This window comes from Thunnus albacares, chromosome 6 (genome assembly GCF_914725855.1).
Source record: "Thunnus albacares chromosome 6, fThuAlb1.1, whole genome shotgun sequence".
NCBI lineage: Eukaryota > Metazoa > Chordata > Actinopteri > Scombriformes > Scombridae > Thunnus > Thunnus albacares.
This window is the reverse complement of record NC_058111.1, coordinates 6,159,493-6,185,770: the sequence shown is the minus strand read 5'-3', so window position 1 is coordinate 6,185,770 and position 26,278 is coordinate 6,159,493. Positions and strand designations below refer to the sequence as shown.

Below are 26,278 nucleotides of genomic sequence, written 5' to 3'. Positions count from 1 at the left end.
GCACAAAAAATAACAACAGGCAACACATGATGCATCTTTTTTTTTTGGATGGATCAGTCTTTGAAGTAGTAAATCACTGTGATCTCTAGGGTTTTTTTTATTGTGTATATGTTGTTTTTAATTGTTGATAGTGTAAGAAATGTGTATGTTGTGTGAACAAACCTTTTATCACAAAATACAGTAAGATTTGTACCTCTCTATAGAGTGTACTACAATGTATTCTACAGGAACCAGTCATAGAAATGAAGCAGGAAATGTTTCAGTGAGCTTTATTTTTTGACATTTTTTCTTGTTTTTGGTTGAATATAGATGTATTTCAGTGTAGTTATAATTTGGCAAATTCCACATGAATACATGTTAGTTTTTGAACATAAACTGAAGAGTTTTGAAGTGAGTATGTAAGCATTTGCAAAATGGATGCAGATCCACAGAGATTTGTTGGTTATTTGTGTTTGAGTGAGACAACTGTTTAGGAAAGTCATTGAAGTCACTGAATGTTTTTTTGTGTGAAAACAATGAAAATGTCGACAGTTTTATCCATAATTGTTGCTGTTGTGTTGACTATGTCAAGAGTTTTGAAGATGTGTACTCAATATTTAACCGTGCATGTAACCAATCGTAAAAAACTGCAATGAGTAGTTGTTGATTTCCAGATTTCCAGTGAATTTAAATAATATTCTAAATAATAATTGGGAGGCATTGGTCTGATGAGATCTGGAATCCAATTGGACTAAAAAATATCTAGGACACCTGTGACTACATGTGTATCCTGAAATTATAGCTACTATCAGCTTTCAGGACAGTGCTTTACAACAGAAAAGTTGAAGAAAAAAGTGACGTGTGGTTTTCTAAATATTTAGATTTACGACACATCATGGCAGCTTTTGATTGGCTTACAGATGTCGGGCAGCCCCGCCCCCTTCTTCTTCGTAGAGTAGAAGTTTGAAAAAAAGATGGAGGAACTAAAAAAAGTTGTCCTTTAACTTCCAGAGTCATTAATTAATTGTGAATTATTTAGTTTGTTCATTATTAGTTACACCATTGTGTAACAGCATAAAGTATGTTAAACTTTTGCTATAACAGTAAGTTACTTAATGCTAATGTTGAATAACAGTTCAAAGCTAGTTTTACTGTAAAGCTAGTTAAGCTAACTTAGCATTTCTCACATTTAGTCCGTTAATCGATTAGTCGACTGATGGAAAATTAATTGATGATTTATCTTGATAATCGAAATAATCATTTATGCCAACACTTGTGGTTCCAGCTTCTCAGATGCGTAGATTTGCTGCTTTTGCTGTTTTCATATGACTGTTAACTGAATATTTTGGGGGATTTTGGACTGTTGGTCGGACAAAACTATCTAGATATCTGAAGACATCACATCGGTCTGTAAAAAATTACAACAGGCATTTTTCACTCTTATTTGACTTTTCATAGACCAAACAATAATCAGCAGATTACTCGATAATGTAAACAGTCGTTACTTGTATCTCTAGCTAGCTACCTTTAAACTAAGTTAAATAAGGGCAAAACTGATTGTAAGCGCACTTTCAAACGGAAGACGAGTCCAACACAGAAATATTTTATTATTTATTATTATTATTTTTTAATTCTCTATTTTTATTTTTCTATATTAACTACAAGCACGGAAAATGTTGAATTTTTTACTTTTTTATGGCTTCAAGTTATGTTTGCTGCACTCAACTGACTGTATAGCACGTCCTCTCGTGGCTTCTTGCTATAATTGATCACTGACAGTCTCTCTCTCTCTCTCTCTCTCTCTCTCTCTCTCTCTCTCTCTCTCTCTCTCTCTCGCTCTCTCTCTCCCTCTCTCTCTCTGTCTCTCTCTCTCTCTCTCTCTCTCTCTCTCTGCTCGCCGCACTGATGCTGACATTTCTCTCCAGCATCACCAGCGGAGAGGAAGAGGAGGAGGAGGAGGAGGAGGAAGGAGAGGTTGGGTCAGGTGGAAACGGGGACCTCTATGGATATCATCTTCAACCTCCACCGGCTCGCATCCTCAGCACCGACAGCATCTCCCGGCCGGCGGTCACCGCTGCAGGCTCACAGCGCCCCTTTTCTGCGCTAAAGCGTTGTATTTCCACGGTACAGACTCCCCGGGCTGCTTCTGTAATTACCCAGACACACCGCTTCCTCCTGTAATAAGGACTAATCGAGGGAAGACCCTGCCGGAATAAAAGCGGAGCGCTAGTCTCCTCCATTGATAAACTACTCTCCTCATCGGTTCAATCCCAACGACGTCTTGCTATAAGAGGAGGACAAAAACCAATCCAAAAAAAAAAACTAACACTGAAGCTGAAGGTAAGGCCGATAGAAGGACGACAGGATGCTCCTTGTCTCCGTTGGATGTCGTTTTATGTTGTCATTCCCTATGTGAGAGCAAGGAGTCGAGCTGCATGGTGTTTTTTTCGTTTTTGCAGGGACGCCGGCCTGCATTTGGGTGCAGGGTACTGCAGTGATCCGGCGGGGGGGACGCGCTGTTTCATGTCTTCTGTTTTTTCACCTACATGTGTTACATGATGCATGCCTGGAAAAGTGTTTATGTTGCCTGCCAGAGCTGGATATCTAAATTGTGAAAGGATAAATGAGTTGAGAAGGAGAAGCAGAATAGCGGCCTAGTGTATGGGATTATGTTATGTTGCTGCATGTCATACCGGCTTCTTTATTACCTGTAACTTTAAAACGACAGATGTTTATGTAGGTTTCTGGGGCCTTTTGATTGATAAAATGTGCCCCAGTGGAAATAGAAACAGAGTTTGTCAAGTGATAAGTCCCAACAGTAATATAAGATATTCCTGCAGGAAGTTAAAGTGTTTCTGTGGTCTCCCTATGTGACCTCAGTACTTTGGAATTTCTGTCCCTTGTGGTTATCAGTTGTTCCTGAGGGGATTTTACTGTTTTATAGGGCAGTAAATTCATATTATCCTTATACTGAATGTTAGAGAGACAAGGCCAGCAGCAGCAGCAGCAGCAGCAGCAGCAGTGCTTGCTTTAGCAACACAAGGAGCAGATGCACTATTCTCTGTCCAGTGTTAATGTGGTGATGTGTGTGTGTGATCACAGCTGCAGTGAAAAGTGGCTCTAACCTTGGGTTTTGCATTGAGACTTTCACTGGTTAATGAGTATGGTTATTATTTGTGGTGTTTTGTGGTAAGGCAGGTGTGGGTGAGTTGGCCAGCTTTTGTTAGTTGGTGCAAAGTGTGTGTGTGTGTGTGTGTGTGTGTGAGGAGATGTGGGGGGGGGGGGGGGGGGGTTGAACAAGAAAGAAAGGAGGATAGTCACAATTAGCTTAGTTACATGGTAGGCTTGTGGTTTTTGACCATATTGTACTTTACAGAAGTTCAAATCCTGTGGTAACACTATACAATTATACAATACAATAATAGTGTGTTTGTGGAGCTCAGCAGCTCTATATTATGAACTTATCACACTTTATGGTAGTACGTATTGTCTAGTATCACTAATATTTATACAATACTTCTGGAAGCAAAAATAGATATCTGTTATATTGTTACTGTTAAAATCCCCCCATATTACTACTGTATTTCATGTTACTACCTTTATGCCATTTATAGAAGTGTAGTAACCTTCATAGTGCTTTAGTAGCTATTTTTTCTTTACTAAACACTGTTGTGATGTATCATGGAGGTCAGTATTATAGAAATACAATAGTATAGCAAGAAGATTATTGTTTATAACAATATATAGCCCTGCTACATTAAGGATAGAGTGCTTTTTGCCACCCTGCTTGTTATCATCCCTGTGTTGTTTGGATGATAGACAGCTTCTCTGGGACACTATAGCTCTTTGCTGCTGCTCCGTTGTGTATCGGACCACAAGGTGACTGTTTTTATTCAGATTTGTGGCAGGCTGCAGGCTCGGAACTGGGCGTCGACTGGCTTACAGATGTTGTTTCGCTCTGCTGAGGTGAAGTGAGTGGAAGGGGACTCAGTGCAGTGTGTAAAGTGCGTACTGCGTGACGTCATGGTGCAAGATCCGGTGTGTGTGTGTGTGTACAAGAGGGAGAGAGAGCGCTGCCATCCCTGTAAGAACAATCTAGGTTTATCTTTTAGACGTTTTTATGAAGTGACATCATTCTGGATAAACTTTAGGAAAAGTCCTTAGTTTAGGTTTAGACCTGAATATATGGTTATACTCTTATAGCATATACCATCAGACTCAATACAAATGTCTCAAATTTTCCAAATAATTGTCAAAGTCAGTATGTTATTCTGTTTACTGGTTGATTTATTGGCAGGACACTAACTATGAAGCAGCCCAGGCATTTGTTGTGCAATTGAATCTTGAGTATGTGGCTAACGGCTAGTGGCTACATCTAAATACGTACATCTTTTGCTACGTTGCTGTCGACAGATCAGTGAGAAACATCGCACGGCAAGAACAAACTTCACCACAGCTCTGATAAAAGACAGCAAAGCAGAAAACAGACAGAGTGAGATGAATAGTAAGAACAAGAACACAGAAGCGGAGCAGAAACTTTGAACGACAGTATACTCCATCATACCAGGTGCTATTTGGCAGGTATATCAATATCGCTGCATACATCGTAGCATCATCTAATCTTAACATACTATTCTCTTCACCGCAGCCCGCAGAAACCTGCTAGCTGTTTCAGAAAAAGAAACCAGTTTAAAAACAAATCAATTACATATTTAAGATGAGGCTGCACAACATTAACAGGATGTGGCCTGTTGATTGATATATATATAACGCCAATCATCAGACCAATTTATATGTAATAATTATACACAGGAATGTATGTCAGTATTATTGGTTGATAGGAACATTGACAAACAGTGATATAAGGCAAGACAAGACATCCTAAACTCTATTTGACCATTTAAATCTTTACAGACTATATATTTAGCAAGTAAGTTTAGGTTTAATATATTTCTACACAATGTGACGCACAAGATAATTTCCTTCTATCAGTGAACATGCGTTAGATTACTGACAGTATTGTTATGTTTTACTGGAGAATGATAAGGATATTTACCTCCCTCAGACCCTCCAAAGTGAATTTAATTGATACTCGGTCTTTTGATCGATCAATAGAGATTCCGGAAGCCGAGCGTGCTCCTCACGGTTGTCAATAGTCAGATGACATATCATCTAGATAGCAGAGGTCATGGTAAATGTCCCCGAGATGTTTTGATCTGCATGTGACGATATCGATGAGGACTGCTGTGTGTGTGTGTGTGTGTGTGTGTGTGTGTGTGTGTGTGTGTGTGTGTGTGTGTGTGAATGTGTGAATATGTGTGAGTGTGTGTGTGTGTGTGTGTGTGTGTGTGGGGTGAAAAGGGGGGGAAGTACACTGAGGGTCTGGTCCCCATTAAGCCTTAGAGAAACAGAGACACAGAGCTGCTGCCACTGACTGATTAACACTGGCAGCTGTCTCTCTCTCTCTCTCTCTCTCTCTCTCTCTCTCTCACTCTCCTCTTTCTATCTTCATCTTCCTGCCTTCCTGTCTCTCTCTCTTCTCTCTTTCTCCCCTTCTCCCTTAATTCTCCCCGTTTCACCTCCTCCCATGTCAGCTTTTCTGCGTCTCCGTAACATCTCTCTTCTGTAACGTCACCCTATATTCTCTCTATCGCTCCTTCTCGTACTCCTTCACTCTATCCCTGTCATTTGATTATGTCTGCTTCTTTCACTCACTCTATCTCTATCTCTCTATCTCTCTCCGTCTCTAAATCAAACCTCTAAATCAAAAGACACGGACAGCCAGACTCCCGTGATCCACATTAAGCTGTTCTTCGATCATTACTGCAGCAATGTGATCAGAGAGAGGGGGGAAAAAATAAAACATCATCACTTAAATGGTTACCGTGTCTGAAGAATTGATCGTAGTGTGGGAGGTGTATTTATCAATACACAATATCTGATGTGGAAATACGGCTTGAACATGAGAGGAAGGCTCTGTACGTTTCCTGGTGAATTTCCAGTTGGAGCTGGGTTCCAGTTGGAGGTTGGAAATAGAGAGACACATGCAATTAGTGTTTCAGATGGTGTGTTACATTATCATGTTGACATTAGACAACTCACTTTTGAGAACTCTCTCCAGAGATTTTGGCCTTTTTATCGATTGTTCTTATGTCACTTATCTAATTACATTGCATCACTTCCCATTATTAGAGAGTAGACAGTTCTCCAGTCACCATTCATGATAGCACCATGATAGATCACTGAAGGAGGGGAGATGTGTAATAACCCAAAAGAAAACAGGTTGTTCTGAGATCTAATGAGCCCCAGACGCCGAACTGAGGAGCTAAAAGTTCCCTCAGCACAAATGTGATTCCACTATGAACAGATAAAGGATTAAAAGATTGGAGTTTGACGGAGATAAGAGAAGCGAAACAAGTTGTGTGATTGTGTAATGTTGGAATGATGACACGTCAGGTGCAAAGAGAGACTTAATATGCCAGAAAAACCCACCACTGGCTCTTTTTCTGCTTTAGTACATATCAGCATTTAAACAATTAGCAAATAAATGACTTTTATTAGTTACTAAAATCTCATATGGGCTTATGACACACGTTTTAAGCAAATGTCTGATAGTGTGCATCTATCTGGGAATGCTTGACATAAAAGACCGACATGCTTAAAGGCCTCTGAGACTAAACCTGTGCAAAATCTCTAAATATTAACTAAATATATACTCATCTAAGAGAAGACAACAGTGTGCATTTGCTTGTTTTGCAGCATCAACCTGCTTTATAGTCACACAGTTTTATATATTAACAATCCTTTGCTGCCCAGGACCAACAGTCTTTGACCGCTGAACACACACTACTGTTGGCAACTGAACAGTTTCACTGCAGTATTTGGGGGTTAAGTGGCTGCTTCAAGGGCACCTGATATTTGGCATCACATGTATCGAAAAGATAAGTAACTCTTTGGTAGTATGGCGGCGTCATGCCAAATGCTAATAGCCAAAACACAAACTGCGGAGGCCAGACAGAGAGGATGGAAGGTGAGGGCGGAGGGAGGATTGGGAATAGAGAGGGAAAGGACAGGAAGGGAAAAAAGTGTGAAGGATAATAAAAGGAGAGAGAGCAGGAAGGCGGGTGCCGGTGCTTTCATTACACCGTTGGTGTAACGGTGATTCATTGTGGTTACCAACAGTGACAGCGTAGCCGGGGAGAGAGGGCAATAATAACACTGAGTGGTTTAGAGGAGAAAGCGTAACGACTGACAGTATACAGCACTGCACACACACACACGTATGAACTAAAAACGAACCAATTCATCAAAAAATAATTGAGATAATGGATAATGACAGTTACAGCCCTAATATACACCTTTAAAATCATGCTGTGTGATGCAAAAATGTGTTTTAAATATTCCTCTTTAACAATATATCAACATCCACCACAATACCCAGTAGTAAAGGCTTAGCTGCAGTCACACTGTGTCACTAAGACAGACAGGTAAGAGTCTGACTTGTGAAACTTCAACATAAAGAGAACAACAGTTGAAAGAATAGTGACAGAGCTGAACTAACACACTCAAACCACCCAGAGGGGGAAAACAAAGATGGCCACCCTGAATATAGAACAATTGTTTTTAGATGCTTGTCCTATAAAGCAGGTTAGGGTTCGGATCCACCCAGGGGGGAAAAACAGAGATGCCTCATGTGATCTAGATTCTGTCCTTTAAAAGTGAGAGATGAGCGTTTGAGTGTTCGTTGCTACTGTCGTCTTTCTTAGAGTTGAACTGTCAATCAGACCGTGTGGGTGGGACATGACGTATTTTTCCTTTGATTTTCTGTTAATGAAGTTTATTGTACAATTATCAGTTACTCTGCATCAGGAAAGACCAACCAGACATGCGTGCCTTTAATTTATTTATGTAAAAATCTTCTTCTTCTTCTTTATGATCATATTATTTATAGATAGAAAGTCAGGTCTTGTGTGTGTGTTTCTGCTGTAGCTAGTGCGGTTAAACAATGTATGTGGGATGTTCAAGAGATCACACACACACACACACACACACACACACACACATACAGTAGGTTATTCCTGCTCTTTCGTCTAGCTCCATAGAGAGATCAGAGAGACTGCTGCTGTTTAAAGGTTTGATCCTTCACTGTTAAAGCAGCAGACTCTCTATCCTGGACTGACTGTAACATGTGAACTCTGTAACCCCGTAGAGTCAAACAGGACACACCTCAGAACCAGAACTACATCCCTTTTTCAGTCTGGGAACGACCTTTATCTGAATCCTTATCCTGATCTTAGAGATCTCAGAGAGAACATAATATCAGCGCAATTAATCAACGTGAAACAAGATACTTCACTCACTCGTCATTATAAGCAAATAATATTCTCAAATCTAATTTACTGATGAGAGCTTTCTGCACTGTGTTGTGTTTGTGAGTGTTATAAATGAACTGGGGGGGGAGATGAAGCAGCAGATTTACTTTATTTACATTTCTAGTGCAGCTTTGTGCTCTTAGGTGTCGATTACTGATCAACTTCCCATACTGGCTGCTGTGAGGGCAGCAGCATTACTCAGCACTTTATTTTTTTGACCCTGTAGTCAAAAAAAAGCCTCATTTAAACTCTTTGAAAAACAGGGAAATGAGTCCTAGAAAGATAACACTGTATGTTTCTCTTCTTTTCTGTAAAAAAAATACTGGAAAGTAATTTTTGCCTGCAGTTAGAAATCATCACTATTGAGAGCTGAGTAGAGACAGTCTGATAATGAATCCCCAGCACAGTTAATGCTGGAAGTTGATTGCCCCATAACTTTTCCATAGGCTGTTAAAGTGAAAAGGTTGTAATAAGGTAAAATAAGTCTCTATGTGTCTGATATTCAGGATATCTCTGTTTATTGTCTGTTACATGGACTACATGTACTACAGCATTTTATCAGCCGTACATATTCTGGATCGCATCTGACTCACTGAAGCACAAAGACGGGCATTGCTTTCGCTTTTAAATAAATTAATTATAAAAAAAAGATATTAAATAAACTTGCAGATGATGAGCCTTCCTCTTGTCAGTCCAATCAGCAGAGACAAGAGCAAAAATAACTGTTTATTATACAGATGATATGATGATTAAGTGTTGTCAAAAGTCTTTGATGCTTAGACTATAAAGGCAGATTTTATGATTGAGAGACATCAGTCCTGAGCAACAGCAAGATAAATCCCTCCATAGAGTCCAGATACTGGTGGTGGTGGTGACTTCTGAGACTGATAAGGCTGATGAGGTTGATGATGCACTGATGAAGACCGGGCGGTGATGAGGAGATGGTATAGAGGGAGAAAGCATATTTAACATGAACCTTATTATGCATGAACACGCGTATTAAGGTGAAAATGTGAAAAGTCTTTGGCGATTAGACCTCATCGTTATGCCATCATATTTATAAAGGGGAAGTGAAGGTGAGAGTAGAACAGGATATCCCCCGATGGAGTCCAGACACTGGTGGTTGAGATCTGGATGATGAGACGAGGAGCAAGCTTCTGGTGACCTGGCGCTGACGTGATGAAGTGGAGGTGAACGGGGCGGAGGAGGAGGGTCGCGACGATTCGCGCTGAGATGACAGCTGACAGCGACAGAGAGAAGATAAGATTTAAAGTTTGGCAGCTAAGTCATGATAGGCTGATAGAAATCTGATTTGTTAACTAAGAGTAACGTCCCTAATCAGCTGATACGAGAGAGAGAGGAATAAGAATGAATGAGGTATATATAGTCTTCCTGCTTGATATTACGCTAAGCTACATTTTAATGTTTGCGTCCATTGTTTTCACAGTTTTGACTGGCAGTAGCTGGAATTTTTATTATTATAAATACATGATGCACCCCTTTTATATAGGCTACACCTCTTTAATATCCTCCTTAATATTTTCCTATTTATATGTATTAAATAAATATATATTTTATTAAATATTTAAATGGTAGTTTGGGAGTTTTATGCTATCAGAGTCAGCTATTAGAGGAAACGCTGCTTGTGTAAGACACAAGCCACCAACTAAGATAGCGGAATTAATGTAATGTTGACATTCAGATGTTTAAACATGCAGGTTTTCACATTCATACTACACTGAACACAAATCAGCTCAGTGTTTGTCTTTGTTTTAATCTGCACCATCTGAGATTAGCTTCAGGCTGTGTTCAGTCTCTGGAGGGAAATAATGAAGAATCTCAACATCTCACTGCTGCCGCTGTTACTTATAGAGCAGAAAACGGGATAGCCAGGAGTGTGTTTGTGTTTGTGTGTGTGTGTGTGTGTGTGTTCATATGTGTCAGATATAGTGTTGACCCTCCTGCCTGGGGCTGTCTGATTCCTCAACAGCTGAGTCTGATTATTAGAATAAACGTGATAACACACACACACACAACACACACACACACATCAGAGCAGCCCTGCGAGCTTCGAGTTTGATTGATTGAAAGACACCAGGTGGTTGAAGTTAGGCAAGGATCACGGCAAGGAGAAACACACACACACACACACACAGTATTTTGAATGACATGACAGTGCGGCAGTCTGACTGATGTAGCTATTGTTTCTCCTCTGCGTTCCACTAATAGGATGTGAATTGTATTATCTTATAATGTGTAATATTACAAATGTCTTATAATACACGTTTTCTGTTCTTATACTGTCATATCAGCTGAGAAAGCAATATTCTTATGTATTTAAGAAACAACATGGCTTTAAAATGCTTTCTCATCTTAGCTTCGCTGTTTTTTCTTGTTTTATTCCTCACATATAATTCCCGCCTCCATCACTCAGTGCATACATCTGAAATTGAGCTCAGGCGGGAGTGTTTTTCTGTGTCGACTTTTCCCCTCGCTTCATGGTCCGGAGATATCAGTGGGTTCAGTCTACTGTGGAACCGTGTCTCTGCTCTCTCACACACACACCCTGAAGGGAAAAGGGGGATATGAGTGAAACATGCACAGGGATTTAGGGGAGAAAGGAAACACGGGGGGCTAGTTCATTTGCAACATCTGGAGATGAAACCATCAGCTGTCACTCATCTAAGACTTCCAAGACAAAACGAACCGACTCATGTTGTGATATTTCTAGCGCAGCTGCGAGGGAGTTTGATAGCAGACAGTGTTTTTTCAGTGATGTTTAAGAGGAAATGTCAGGTTTCGGTGTCAGTTCCTCACCATCAAAGAAGAAAAATTTCTGGAAGCGAATGTCATGTTGAAGCTGTAACTACTAAATATACTGTTAAGTTTTCACCAGATTTCAGGATTTTGTTTTGCGTGAGAGCTTTTGTTTTCTCAAGATAGAAGAAATAATTGCTGCCAATTTTGGCAACTGTAGTTTTGCATCTACTGTAAAAAATATCTCACAAGTAGCTTTTCTTTTTAGTTTGCATTCATTCATAGTTCAATCCCTTAATCTATTCCACCTATTTTTTTAGCTTACTTTCCAGTAAATCAAAATAATATTCTGTAGGTTTCACTTCTACTGGTTTCCACTGTACTCCTCTATCTGCTTCATCACCACATAGAAAGCACTGTAATGTTTTACTGTTATTCTCTCGAGAGAGAGAACAGCTAAGGCTAAGTGCATGTGCACAGCTACCCCTCCTCTCTCCTCTGTCTTGCAGGGCACGCTGACATTTACTCGATATGGCTATGCTGTTTTCCAGGGGTTTAGGTATAGTGACAACTGTGAGCTTGGACTTTTGTTGCAGTGGAGAGGAGAGGGAGAGGGAGAGGCCTCAGAAGAAGAGATGGGGGTGAGGGCGAGACAAAGAGATATACAATAAAAAAAAGGTTGAGGCAGAAAATGATAAAGAAAGCTTTTAAAACTGTGTAGAGGAGCTTCAGTTACACTTTCAGTTATCTTTTACTTGAAATGCTGATTAATCAATCAACCACAATATCATAATAATCCTCAGATCCAGTTTTTTTTTTTTAATTAATTGAAACCTGAGTGTTTAATTACTGTAATATAATCACACAACATGCAGAACCCTGTTGTGGTGATGTGATTAGTGCGTTCTTGTATTTGTCTTTCCAGTATCTTTGATTGATAGCCAACTAATCATTTCCTGGTTTTGGTTTTTGCTTAGTGTGTGTGTGTGTGTGTGTGTGTGTGTGTGTGTATGTGTAAAGGTGGGTTATGGGGGTGAGATGGGGGAAGGGACTGAGGGGTGTCAGTGGGACATTTTTCATTCTGTCTTATCTTACGAGGCATTTCAAGGACAGGCTTCAATGGGTGCAGAGTGGGGTTAACACTGGTTTGGTCAATGGTTTCAAGGCTGAAGGAGAAGCCCAGTAAAGAATTGATGCAGAGAGGAAATACTGGACTACTTTTTGTAACTAAACCTGATTTTCAAAATATAACCTCACCTCAAGTTTCAACTCAGCCATCATCAACTGTAATGGCATTTGTAGTGTGAAGATGCCACAACAGAGCCAAAGAAGATATAGGCCTGGATATAGATATAGGCATATATAGGCCAAATGTAAGTATTGTGTGTATACAACTAATAAGATGCTGCAGTTTCCTTCATCACATCTCTAAATCATCGGTTTTGTCCAAAAGGCAGCAGCTTTGGAGAAGAGCACCAAATGGCATATTTCATGTCCTACAGGCATATCTGCTCTTTAACTGGAGAAACGGTTGCATGTGTTTTCCATCCATCCATCATATGTGTTACACAAGGAAGGAGAAACACGGGGGGGGGGGGGGGGGGGGGGGGGGGGGGGGAAGGACAAGGGAAACTAATGCAGCATTATAGCATTCCTCCGTCCAAAAACTGTCTTTTCATTATTCAACACAAACGCACTGCAGGCTTGGATGTTACACTTTTAATCCAGTTTAGAGAACAGTGTCTGCGGTCAGCGAGAGTTCATGTATGTTACAATATATTCTGTTTCACAGTGGGAGGAAATGATCAGGATTTTCAAAGAACCACCACTTCTCCACTGTCCATCTTTGTCTGCAGTTTGTTCCAAACACTCATATTTTTTCCCAAAATATGCCTAAAAATACACTGAATACACTAGCCTAAAGCAAAGCATCAATCACTCTAATTTGCACAATATAGAGACCATCTGCTCTTTTTTATTATAATTATTATTTCATTTTTGATTTTTTAGGGATTTTTGCAATAAAAAACAAACACACATAATACTCACAAAACACCCAAATAACACAACAGCAAACAACAGAAAGGAAGACAGAGTCAACAACAGTGTCAGCAAAACAAGTGACTTGCCCCTTCCGCCAGGAAGGACGAGAGGAAGAAAAAAACAAAACAAAACAAACAAAAAGAAAACACACATGGACGCTGGACTGCCAGAAAATCAGTCAGTGTGCAGAATAAGGCAGAGTTTACACAGAATAAAGATACAATAGCAGCAGAGTTCATGAGTTATACTGTCAATCTCAAAAACAACTTCCATAACAGTTTGGCTAAAACAAATCTGTTGTATCTCAGCAATAGCAAGCATCTCGTTGAGCCATATCCCGAAACATGGTGACAATGGAGACTTCCAGTTTGGTGATATTAATTTCTGCCTGCTTTTGATGAGAGGAAAGATGAGAGGGAAGAGCCTTTGTCCTGTCAGAGCAACCAAATATTGCCAGTCTGGCTGAATGTTTGGAAAACCAATTAAATATGTCACATCAGAAATGACAGAGTACTGGACAGAGCCAGAATAAATGTGATAGCGACCCTTCAGTAGTGAAACCATCTGCTCTTTATGTGACATACTGTAAACTGTTGAGGCACAGGGAAGATGATAAATATATGGACTTTTAAAAGGGGGTCAGTGGAATACAAGGAGGGAAGTGTAAAATGCTAAAACAGATGTACAACATAGACAATTCCTTTTAGCTACAATTTTGCGAAAAATCAGTTCTACAAGTGAGAAAATCAGATTAAATTTTCACCAAATCGGCTGATTTTTATGACTTGAATATGTCTATGAAACATATTAGGTGATTATCTGCTCTCTGTTAACAGGAATCTGTAGCTCTATCAGCTCTTCAAATGAATGCATATGAAACAGATGAATATCAGAAAATTAAACTGATTCTACACATTTTTTTTTAGCGTTTTGATGTTCTGAACATTTTTAATTCCTCACCTCTCAACCTATGTTATTTCTCAGGGAAGTTATTTTTATCATCCACTTTTTTCAGCTGTCAATGGGAGAGACAGGAGAGATGAGACGCAGCCAAATATTTTTTTTACTCTCTACCTCCCACCATCCTTTGAATTATCACAGAGATTTTATTTTAAGCTTCTTTATTGTGAAGCTCCGATGCCACGCTAGGACAGGTGCTGCATTATTCATGAATGGTAAGGAACTGTTACTGAGAGACTCCGCAGCGCTTTTCCTTCCCGTATTATTTGTGCATGTTTGAACACACCCTAATTAAACGAGTATTAATTTAAAGTTAATTTTGCGAGAACGCCGTTGTTAAATATTTTGCCCTCGTACAAAATTTTGAAATTGTTTCAGTGTGTGCTCTCGTGGCTAAATAGGGTTTTAAAAGCTGTCTGATGAGGTGTGTGATGTCATTTAGAGTTTAATTATGAAGTGTGAATAGCCCCTTTCGCCTGTGGGGATGTGTTTGATGGTTACACGGCACAGGAACACAAGAGAAGGCGACGGCACCTGTCCTCAACACCTCTCCTGCTCTCTTGTGCATTGTGAGTGTGTGTATGTACGTGTATATATATGTGAATGGGCTTATGTACGTGTGTATGTGTGAACCATGTGTTTACACATGTGCATGTTGGTCCTTGTGGTGTAAGTAGGCCAATAAAGATAAGCTTCAGGATTGTTGCTGCAGATATTTGTGTGCAAATGTTAATTATTCTTTATATCTGACCATTAAAAAGCCAACAAAACAACAGCGTTTTAACTATTTTAACCAAATCTGTCCATCGAGAGTGAACATCACTTCTTTGTTCATCTGTGTTTGTCTATATAATAAAAGTACCTTCAGGTTCAGAGTCAGGCCAATATGTTCCCATACACAACCTACAAATTATTGAAATCTTCACCAGTTTAACAGCGGACAGACTTTATGATTCATATCTCTGTGCATTTGTGTGTTTTTGTGTGTTTTGCAGGGCGTCGGGCGCGATGGCTAATGCCTCCCCAGACCTGGACAACGTGGAAGCCCAGCGCCAGCTTAACAACAACAACCGACCAATCAGCTCTGGGTTCTGGGAGACGGAGTGTACCAGCTCCAAGCTGTTCGAGTGCTCCCGCATCAAGGCCCTGGCAGGTCCGAGGTCACACACACACACACACACACACACAGATGAGCGTTCTCACTCACGACACAGACGCACACGATACAAACAACGTAATACGTCAAAATTAAGGGCCTGATGTCAATTCTTTGCTGTTTTGAATTTCAGCATTGGAAATGTCTTATCTAAATTTTATATCTTTTGAACTGTTTTATCATGACTTAAAACAGAATACAGATCTCATATTTTAAAGTCTTAGCAGGTAAAGCGCCTCAGATAAGGCTGTAAGCACAATTTGACTAAATGCAAATATGATCCTAACTGTCTCAGTTTAGAGAAAGAAATGTTTCACACATCTTATAAATCATCATCAGCAACTAAATCTGTCGTCCCCTTTTGATGTAAAGCCGATTCCTTTATGTCCCTCAGACGAACGAGATGCGGTGCAGAAGAAGACTTTTACCAAATGGGTTAACTCTCATTTGGCCCGAGTGTCCTGTCGCATATCTGACCTCTACAACGACCTGAGGGATGGATACATGCTCACCAGACTGCTGGAGGTCCTCAGTGGAGAGCTGCTGGTGGGAACCGACACACACACACACACACACACACACACACACGCGTCTTTCACACTTGATGTTTCATAGGATGAGAAGTGAGGAAGAGTTAAAGGTGCTGTATGCAACTTTTTGGAACTACCTCGGTAGCTAGCTAGTTGTTCATTTTTTGCATATACAACATTAGCCACTGCTTCACTGAAAAGGTTTTTATGTAACAATTATCTTGTTTTTTTATTTCATTTTTTCTGTTACTTTTCTACTTTTTCTGCCAATTAACATGTATCAGCCATAAACACCAGGACCTGGATTTTATTTTGTCCCCATGTCTCCCTCCCCTTTAGTCCAGTTTTTCTCTGCTTTACTTCTCTAAGGAATATAAATGTGAAAAATTATTTGTCCTTTCATTCTTTTTATCTGCTTTAAGTTCATCTGTAAGTAAAATTTAAGTAAAATCCTCCCTGATGTTTGTATACGTTTTTGGTAAAAGTTATCTTTGTTTATTATGAATATCTGTTATATGTATGCTAACGCTACGTGATACTTCAAGGGCTTCGATATCAACAACATAACATAACAGTTACCCATCCCTCTGTCCTCCCCCAGCCGAGGCCTACACGGGGTCGGATGCGGATCCATTGCCTCGAGAATGTCGACAAAGCCCTCCAGTTCCTCAAAGAACAGAGGGTCCATCTGGAAAATGTCGGTTCCCATGACATCGTCGATGGAAACCACCGCCTTACCCTGGGCCTCATGTGGACCATCATCCTACGCTTCCAGGTAGACACGAAAACATATGAATGGCTGTTTCTGTGATTGGAGGTCGTCTCTTGGGTTGTTACACGTGATGGAGTCATTGCAAAGGGTTAAAAATCCACCTAATGTTGTTTTCTTTGACAATGAGAAAATTATTTGCTATTATGTGATTTCTGAAGGATGACTTTTGTTGTCTCAAATGTATCAACGCGGATGAAAATGTGATTTTAGTTACGTTGTTTGAGCCTGGTGGTGGTCTGACATCAAATAGCAGTATCACATCGGTTTTTCTAGCTAATTAAAGTACTCTAGACAAAATGTGAATACACGGACTACCTTTAAATATTAGATTGTTCATGTGGCTTAAATCTGAGCTTCTCTGTAAGTGCAGTGAGATGATGTTGGCACGTGTTCCTGTACTACTTACTGAAGCACAAAGATGCTGCAATCAGCACCGCTTCCATTTAGGATGAGCTGCCAGCGCTTCTGTTTAGGGGAGGCTGTCACAGCTGCCGCATCATCAACGTGCGACAGCGACAGCAGCGTTTGGTGGGTAAAGCCTGAATGTCACTCAGGGCTCTGCGGCCTAGTGATAGCGGTCGCCTGCCAGTCTGCTCTTCAACAAGGACGCACACACACACACACACACACACACACACATATATATATATAAACCCACACTGCACAAACTCAGTCTGTCTGTCGATCTCTTTAGTCAGACCTACACCTATGTGCTCACATCCTGACATGCACATGCACAAAAACTCATGCACACACACATATACACGCTCTCTCACACACACACTCACAGTACACAGGTCCCCAGGCCTTAGCAGCAGTGATACAGGATCAGTTCCTGTCATGTAAGTACAGCAGAAGCCCAGGGCTCCTGTTTTATTACGCTTCAGTGCTATAGCGTGGCCTCGGCACGAAATGCTTGTGTAGCGTTATCCAGACCCTTCCGTAGCGTCCGTGGTGCACAGTCGCCTTAGAAGCTGTCTCCCGGGACTCAGTATTGTCATGCTAGGCCTAGCTACCTACCACAAAGCACATTTAATTAGCCTGTAGTATGTAGATTGACCCTCTGCGAGCGGGCAAAGACGGATGTTCTGAGCGTGTGTTATGGCTGACTGGACCTGTGATTATAGTGTGAATGTTAATGTCGGATGATGTTCACTGTTGGAATCTAGTTCATGGTGAATATTTAATTGTACAAAATCTAATGACTCCTTTTTTGTCTCTGCAAACTACATTTCCCAAAATTGTATTGTATCAAAGTTTTTGGGTAGCTAGGTCACCTCAAAAGACTTTCCTCAAACAACCTGCCTTCATTTTATCACAATAAGATACTTAATTAATAAGTCTGACAGTTGGGCTCTAAAAAACAAATTCCTTGTAGTGTTTCATCTGAATTACATGTTAGTTCACTAGACACAGTTTAGATTAGAGTTTCTCAGAGTACAACAATGCTAAAGACTGTAACGGGCTAGCTAACATGCTTGATAGTTAATTTAGGAATGCCTGCTTTGTTTTTTGTTTAGTTTTATTTTTCAGTCTAAAGCGTAGCAGCAGCTGTAACTGTACAGTTTATTCTACAGTAGTGTCGACTGCCTGCTAGCTTTTCCTGTGAGTTTGGCCGTCATCCCGCTCTCCTGCTCCCAGGAGCCACCAGTCGATGGCTTCTCTTCAATTTTGCATGCACTGAGAAAGGAGAGCACTGTAGGTGTGTGTGTGTGAGTGTGTGTGTGTGTGTGTGTGTGTGTGGGTATGACTTAGCCTACTTTCAGGGACACACACAAGACTTAAGACCAGTTGACTGGGGACGGCTTGTGCAATTGGGGACAAAAGCTGTGTCCCCACTTGGTAAAACGCTGATTTTTGGGTCAGTGGTTAAGGTTCGGGTAAGGGTTGTAGGGTTAGGGTGAGTCTCCAGGAAGTGAGAGAGTGAAAGAGGAAGTAGTGAAGCAGTGATGTTGTGGTAAATAAGCTTAAACTACGACCTTTACCTCAGCGATGTAGGCTCAGACAAGTTTCTGTAGATTAACAAAGGTTATAATGAAATTTGAAAAATGTATGTAGAACAGCATGAGAGAGAAATGGATTCAGGTTATTCAGATTAAATACAGTATACAACACTCTTTCTCTGCTGAACTTACCATTTGTTCACATTTATGTGTCTGCAAACCGTCTGTTCACAAACTGCCTTTTATAATCCTTCAGGCATCTGCCATTGTTTATTATCAGTTCAGCCTTTCCTCACTACTTACTATTATTTAAACAGGCAGGTATGTTCAGAAATAAAATCTTATTTATAAAGACAACCTGGGAAAAAAAAACATTTTATCTGCTAAGATAAGAAGACAAACTGAAAGGAAAACACAGCACAGACTAAATCAAGGGACTGTGTAGAAAAATATTTGGTTTTGAGCAGAGAAATGCAAAGCAAAAACTGAAATAATGACAACATATACACACATACATGGCAAACAAAGACATTTACATTATAATCTGATCTATTTTGTGGATGTTTCAAACTAGCAGGTTTGTCTAGGATGCAACACAGTCACTATATGGGTTTAGATAATGTGAAATGTGACACATTTATTCATGTAAGAATAACTCATGCAAGAAATTAAAACTTTTCTTGTTTTTACTTCTTTCTCAGAGTAGAAAACAGTTCAACAATTTTGTCTTGTGAACATAGCATATTACATTGTGCTGGATTCATATTCTCATTTTATATTATCTGACACCTGGCTGCATATTAGATATTAAGATACAAGTAAAAATGTTGTTGGATTATCAATTAGTTGCTTGTGAATGATGCCCAGGGTTTCTACCGTTAAACACTTATTGTTTTTTAGCCATAACATATAGCCATAATAGATTAATTAAACTGGACATTTGAGTGCTAGAGCAGGTTGGAGAATTGACAGGTTTCTTCCAGTTATCTTTCCCCTCTTGCACTTTGTCTCTCCTCTTGTCCGCCTCTTTTCCCCTTTCCTCCCTTCCTCTGGTGGTGAAAGTGAGAGTTTGCTTTGCCCAGTCAGCAAACCAAGGGCCAAACCACTGCAGTGACTGCACACAGGCAGAGAGAGAGAGGCATAGAGAGAGAGAGAGAGAGAGAGAGAGAGAGAGAGAGAGAGAGAGTGGAGAAAGAAGGGAGAGGACTGACTGGCAGAGGAAGAGGTAACCCTAATGTATATACAGAACCAAACACAAATAATAACAGACTGTTATTATTTGCAGCGACTTCAGTTATTATGTCGTACGTGGTTGGCTGAGTGTCCTTGTGTTGTGAGCTGTGTGTGCGTCTGCTTACACTGCCACCTCAGTTTCTATTTACAATGAGTCTGAGTCGAGACACATTGATCCAGCTATACTGTTTATTTGAAAGAATATACAGATTCAGAGTTTTGCTGAATGCACATTATATTGTAGAATATAAGGATGTAGATTGTGTATCCAATATGAGTGAGGTGTTCCTAATATTTTCTACATTCCCTGTGGGTTTATCAGACATAGCAGATACATTTAACATCACAGACAAATCATGGAAATAACAGTGAAGTGTGAATTCTACTTGTATTTCTTGTCATGAACAACTTTAAGTTGAACAACAGTGCAAGTTGAATTACAAACTTGTAATTTCTATTTGCGCAGCAGCTAACACTTTTTCAAGATGAATCCATTGATTATTTGACAGATTTACTGATTAATCATTTACCTAATCCACCAGCATGTTACAAATAATGACAAATACTCATTATTACTCAAGTTACCAGCCCATAATGATACCCTTCCTTTCAGGAAACAGTGGTTAGCAAGCAACTCCTCTATTCTGATATGTTAAGATTACTCCATTGATTTAGCAATTAGCATTGCACCAAAAAAAAGGATAAAAACTGATGCAGCAGAACCAGATATCATCCTTTTTATCCCACATATTCTTCATAATTGTCAAAACCCGGTACCTACATTACCCACTATGCAACCCAACTACTGGCTGTCGAGTGTCGACTGTTCTGCCGGTAGCGGCTAACGTAGCCTTGAGCTGCTAGCATCAAGCAGAGATGAGGCGGGTCTAACTTCACTTCTCTCTAACTCTGCATCCCCAGATTTTTTTCATTTTCAAATCTTCAGCCCAACTGACACTGACTCAAGTGACATCACTACCCCAGTAAAGGAACCCTGTGGAAAACACACACAAAAGCTCTGGGTCTCCCCCCCGCCCGCCCCCGTATTGTCTTGTGCTTGCACATGAGAACTGTGTATTTCTATATGCGGGAATGTGTGTGCAATGTTGTTCCTACCGATGTGGGTAACAGCTGATTCCAGGCTGTCATGTCCCCAATTACCTTGGATCTTGTCACTGTGATGTGATTGGCTCAATGGCTGTCACTGTCACCTGTCATCAGGCATTAGGATGATGTTGTAATGGGTCGGCATGCCGGGAAGCACACAGTGCAGTTTGTTCCTTACACTGAGATCTTCAGCTCTTAATGCTCATGTCAGTTTTTACTTTACGATTCTCTCTAACTTTGTGTTCAGTCGAGGGTTCAGGGATACTTTCAGGAACTGTGACCGTTCCTCAAAGCTGGTTCCAGACCTCTGCTTGTGAATGGCTCTTTTCCCTGTTGGAGAAACACCTGAGCCAATCAGAGCATTTCTAGGCATGGTGACATTACAAAGCTTTGTCACAGGGCTACTGTCACTGCTTATGATCTATTAAGCAGCATAGATATACGCATATAATAAATACTAATGATCTGACTCATAGCAGGATACAGCCAGGATGGGAACAAGCTAATTTTGCTAGCTAGCTTGCAAATGTTGGTGAGACAGCCTCCGTCACCCCTGTTACTCTTCATCTATTAAATGCACAACACATTAGCAGGCACGGTAGTCAGTAAGGGTTACGTAAAATACCTGACATGTGAATGTACAGTATGTTCCCGAGAAGAAATTAGACAGAGACAGAAGGTGTAGCGTCTGTGCCTCGTTGTCTCTCCCACGGTAGCTGAGGTGTTGCATTTCTGTGTGCTTGTTCAGATCCAGGTGATCAAGATAGAGACAGAGGACAACAGAGAAACCCGCTCTGCCAAGGATGCGCTGCTGCTCTGGTGCCAGATGAAGACTGCAGGGTGAGTAGTGAAATAAAAATCTGTATGTAAGCTGCATACAGTTGTTGTAAGTGTTAAAGAGTTGTGCACATTTAAAGTTACACAACAATTGTCTGTGCTTCAGGTACCCTGAGGTCAACATCCAGAACTTTACCACCTGCTGGAGAGACGGCCTTGCCTTCAACGCGCTCATACACAGACACAGGTAGGTCGGATTTTTAACAACCTTCATAGCATGATGATAGAGAGAGAATGATTTGACAGTGCACTGGTATGCTATTTATTTAAATCAAACATTTAGAATTAAATGTAATAAGCTTTGAATTTACAAATATGAGAAAAGTAAAGAAATAGCAATAATAATGTGAAAATTTATCTATGAGGTGTAAGATAATTTTTCATTTGCTGTATTTTAAATGCACTGATGAAAACGTGTGTGTGCTACACCCGCAGTCACAGTATGTGCACCAAACAACTGCAGCATGATGACAAACGTGCACGATTTAAGAGAACAGAAGAAGATAGATCGTAAAGTCCTGCAACAGGTTGAACTGACATGCAGTTTTAAGATTGAAGCCATATAAACATGACAGCCTCTGTTTCATCATCTCGTGCCCTCCAGACCCGACCTGATAGAGTTCCACAAGCTGACGAGATCCAACGCAACCCACAACCTCCAGCAAGCCTTCAACATCGCTGAACAGCACCTGGGCCTCACCAAACTCCTGGACCCTGAGGGTGAGAATGTTTAACTTCAGTCAAATCACATTATGTACAGCAATGTTCACAATAGTGCCATAAAAGTACCGTGGATCCCTCAGTATCCCCTCATTCACTCTGGGTGAAACCATCCACTAAAGTTCCTGTTTAGACCTGCTTTAAGTAAAGCAGCATGTTAACTCCTCTGCTCTCTGTCTCCGTCACCGTCGCTCCTGTACAGATGTGAACACAGAGAACCCAGATGAAAAGTCCATCATCACCTATGTGGTCTCCTACTACCACTACTTCTCCAAGATGAAAGCTCTTATTGTGGAGGGCAAGAGGGTTGGCAAGGTAACAAATACTGTAATGTGATGAGACACACACACATACACAGTGTTTGCCCAGTACAAAAAAAGCTTAAACAGCAATTGAACTGCAGTTAGCAAGCTAACACATGAGCAACAATTCATCAAAAAGTGCAGGGCCTAAGATATAAGATAAGTATAAATATCATATTGAAGATTTCTCTTTCCCTTTCTGGTTTTTCTCAACTCTCCATCCCATCCTGCCTCTTCAAATATTTCCCTCAGGTATTAGACAACTGTATTGAGGCTGAGAAGATCATCAACCGCTATGAAGCTCTGGCGTCAGACCTGCTGGACTGGATAGAGAAGACCATCGCAGTCATCAGCAACCAGAAGTTCGCCAACTCACTGGCTGGAGTTCAGCAGCAGCTACAAGCCTTCACAACATACTGCACCATAGAGAAGCCCATCAAGTATGTTTTATGACTTTTAAATACTATTGACATTTTAAAAGATTTGTTGTCATTTATCACATGGAACATAGATATAAGTATGGATGCACATGAGAAGAAGACGCCATATTTGAGTGGAGCTGTATCCCAGTTCCATGCTACGTATACAGTGTCATATCTACTGCTTAGAATTAGTAGAATGACTGCTGTTAGCATGAGTATTCACTGTTTTATATCCGTTATCATTTCTGGTTGTTTTGGTTTGTCTTTCTTCTGCAGGAGTTGGTTTGTTACATACCAGAGTAGCTGGCAGTGTGCTGTTGTCCGTATTGTGTGGTGTTTTATGGGGCAGCCTCATTAAAATTACAGTTTTCTTTATTAAAGCATGATGGGATGTGATGCACACAAGTGACACCACTGAAGTTGACTTCTGACTGATGTTGACTTCTTGCTTATTCACAGAATGTTTTATCGTACATCCCCTGGTGTTTCGGAGAATACTGCAACGAATAATGCGTTGAGTATAAACGCCTCTATGGATTTCTGACGTGAATCAGTCATTCAACCCTAAGTCCCATTAGGGGTGAAACAAAGACGTGTGGAAGTCGATCATGTCACTTCCTGTGTGTACATACAGACAGACATGAAGCAGTCAAACACAGAGCTACTGAGCCTTGAGCCTTTTTAGTTCAGCATCATCAGGATCAGCGTTACAAAGAGCCCAGTACTGCACTCATGGCCCCAGAGGCAGCGGGAGCACACTAGCAACTATGATGATACCCACATACACACAAACATAAACACATACACACACACACACACACACACACACGCTCACACAGACTACAGTATGTCTTGTTACGCTCTGGGTTCATGTCCAGTTGACTGGCTCTGTATGAGTCAAGTGTTTGTGTCCGATACTGGAAGCAAACAGTTGACTTATGACCTATCCAGTATGCAAACACACACACGCACACACACACACACACACACACATGCTCATGATATTGATTCTACATATGCATAGGAACAGTCCAACACTTGCACACTGCAGTGTTTAAGGAGCCTACGGTTCATTTTGAGATGTGCTACTAGTAGCCAAAAAATGTCAACTTTTCATTTCATCATTTCCAAATAACAGGTTTGTTTTTGTTTAGTCAGTAGGATTTTGAAATGTTTCACATGTCCAAGGACCGTATATCTTGCTAAACCCAAAGAGAACTGTATACTATTTTAGTTGAAACACGGAAAACTCCAAAACAGGATTGTGTTACCTGATAATGAAAACATGCTTCTCCAAATGCTTCCTGAAAATTGACACAACACAGCACATGTGCACAGCTGATAATCACAGCACAGAGGGAAATCTTTCTATTTTAAGACAATTCTCCTTTTTCATTCACATGCTCTGTGATTCCTCCAAAAGTGTCATCATATTGCTCTGAAGCAGTGATAAACACCCACATGGTCAAACATCAGATTCCTCCATGGTGGACGGCCATGACACTGGAGCCCTTTACCCAGAGGAACTGGAGTTCAGACCTCCCTGAGCTCCTCTGACTCCTTTTTAAAAAATGTATTTTCCTTTTAAGACAGTTGGAAGTACTTTCAGTGCGTCCTACATTGGTGGAGGCTGTTGAGAGAGAAGAGGTGATATTGTTTTACAGTTACAGATAAAGTTTTCTGATTCTCGCCCAGGTTCCAGGAGAAGGGGAATCTTGAAGTCCTTCTCTTCACTATCCAAAGCAAACTGAGAGCCAACAACCAGAAACCCTATGTGCCTCATGACGGGAAGCTCATCTCAGACATCAACAAGGTCATACATCCACCAGCTGTGTTCCTTTTATTTTACATACAGTATTTCACCTTTTAATAAACAATTAAATAGCAGCTTATTCAAGTGAGTTCTTGATTAATTAAAACGTCACCATCACTCTTTAACAGTTGTTGCAGTCAAACTTAATTTCTAAAGTTTTGTGGTCTGTAAAATTAAGATGATTTACTTATTTCAACTTGTATAGAAATTTGTGAAATGTTATCAAATGAAATAAGATAATAAATCCGTTAATTCTCCCCGTCCAGGCCTGGGAGAGGCTGGAGAAGGCGGAGCATGAGAGGGGTGTGGCTCTGCGCAAGGAGCTGATTCGTCAGGAGAAGCTGGAGCTGCTGGCTCAGCGCTTCGACCACAAAACCACCATGAGACAAGCCTGGCTCAACGAGAACCAGAGACTCGTATCACAGGTACTGTAGGGATCTCTGATCTAACCTTATACAGCTATGATATGAATGTGCTTCTCTCAGTGAAGACATAATAATCAGTCAATAAGCAAGAGCGTGCTTCTTTTGACTGCTTGGAATAAAAAGATGCATTATTCAAACATTTTATAAGGACTATTGGTGACATAATGATGCATAACGAATCAATTTTAAACTTTACCAGTGAAACAATGTGAACAGCATCAGTCTACCTGCATAGTTTAAGACCTCAACTCAAGAATCTGTTTTGCTTAATGTTACTTCTCTTGGATTTTTGACCTTCACTGTGCAGAATGATGTATATGCAGAGTTTGACAGTTGCTCACAGTCATCTGCTGAATGGGTAAAGTTTCTGTGTGCTCACCTTACATCTGAGTTTTGGACATTTTTCAGACATGATTTTGTGACATCACAACTAGTTTGGAAGCCAATCAAGGTCCAGTATTCAGTTGAAACCTCCAGTGCACGAACACTGAGAATAGACTTTTCAGTGAAATAGGAAACATTTAGTGCCCAGTAGTTAAACTTAAAAGTAAAAAAATGAACAATATTTGTCTTTAAATAATTAATTATGATAAACTGCACTTACAGTATATAGTGCTTTTCTACTTTAACACACAAAGTGCTTCACAACTTCTGCCTCATTCACACACAAACACTGAATGTGACAGAAACAGTGTCTTGCTCAAGGGCACTTTGACACATGGACAGCAGGAACTGTGGATCTAATCGCCAACCCTGCGAACCCCCAGCGGACAACCTGCTCTATGTCCTGAGCCACAGCCGTCCCGTTATACATGCCCTATATCAGTCTAAATCACCATGTAGGCTTGCGATAGAGAATATCGTTCCACACACAGTAAAATCACGAGCCCTGTACTCTCACTTCAGG

General features: G+C 40.5%; 1 protein-coding gene across 8 annotated transcripts in view; it reads left to right on the top strand.

Moving 5' to 3' along the window:
- The first annotated feature begins 918 nt into the window (after nt 1-918).
- Nucleotides 919-26,278, top strand: part of LOC122983559 (spectrin beta chain, non-erythrocytic 4-like) — an 82,400-nt gene continuing 57,040 nt past the window's right edge. For 5 of the 8 annotated variants that reach the window (XM_044353369.1, XM_044353365.1, XM_044353370.1 and 2 more), the window contains exons 1-12: nt 919-1,082; nt 1,905-2,319; nt 15,107-15,264; nt 15,662-15,813; nt 16,399-16,572; nt 21,601-21,692; nt 21,796-21,876; nt 22,294-22,409; nt 22,612-22,724; nt 22,964-23,151; nt 24,829-24,946; nt 25,213-25,371. In XM_044353369.1, the coding sequence (XP_044209304.1) occupies nt 15,120-15,264; nt 15,662-15,813; nt 16,399-16,572; nt 21,601-21,692; nt 21,796-21,876; nt 22,294-22,409; nt 22,612-22,724; nt 22,964-23,151; nt 24,829-24,946; nt 25,213-25,371 (1,338 nt within the window). In that variant the 5' untranslated portion in view covers nt 919-1,082; nt 1,905-2,319; nt 15,107-15,119. Of the gene's footprint in view, nt 1,083-1,904; nt 2,320-4,392; nt 4,561-15,106; nt 15,265-15,661; nt 15,814-16,398; nt 16,573-19,584; nt 19,738-21,600; nt 21,693-21,795; nt 21,877-22,293; nt 22,410-22,611; nt 22,725-22,963; nt 23,152-24,828; nt 24,947-25,212; nt 25,372-26,278 lie in introns of those variants that run through there. The other 3 variants (XM_044353367.1, XM_044353366.1, XM_044353373.1) reach the window with 3 other exon arrangements.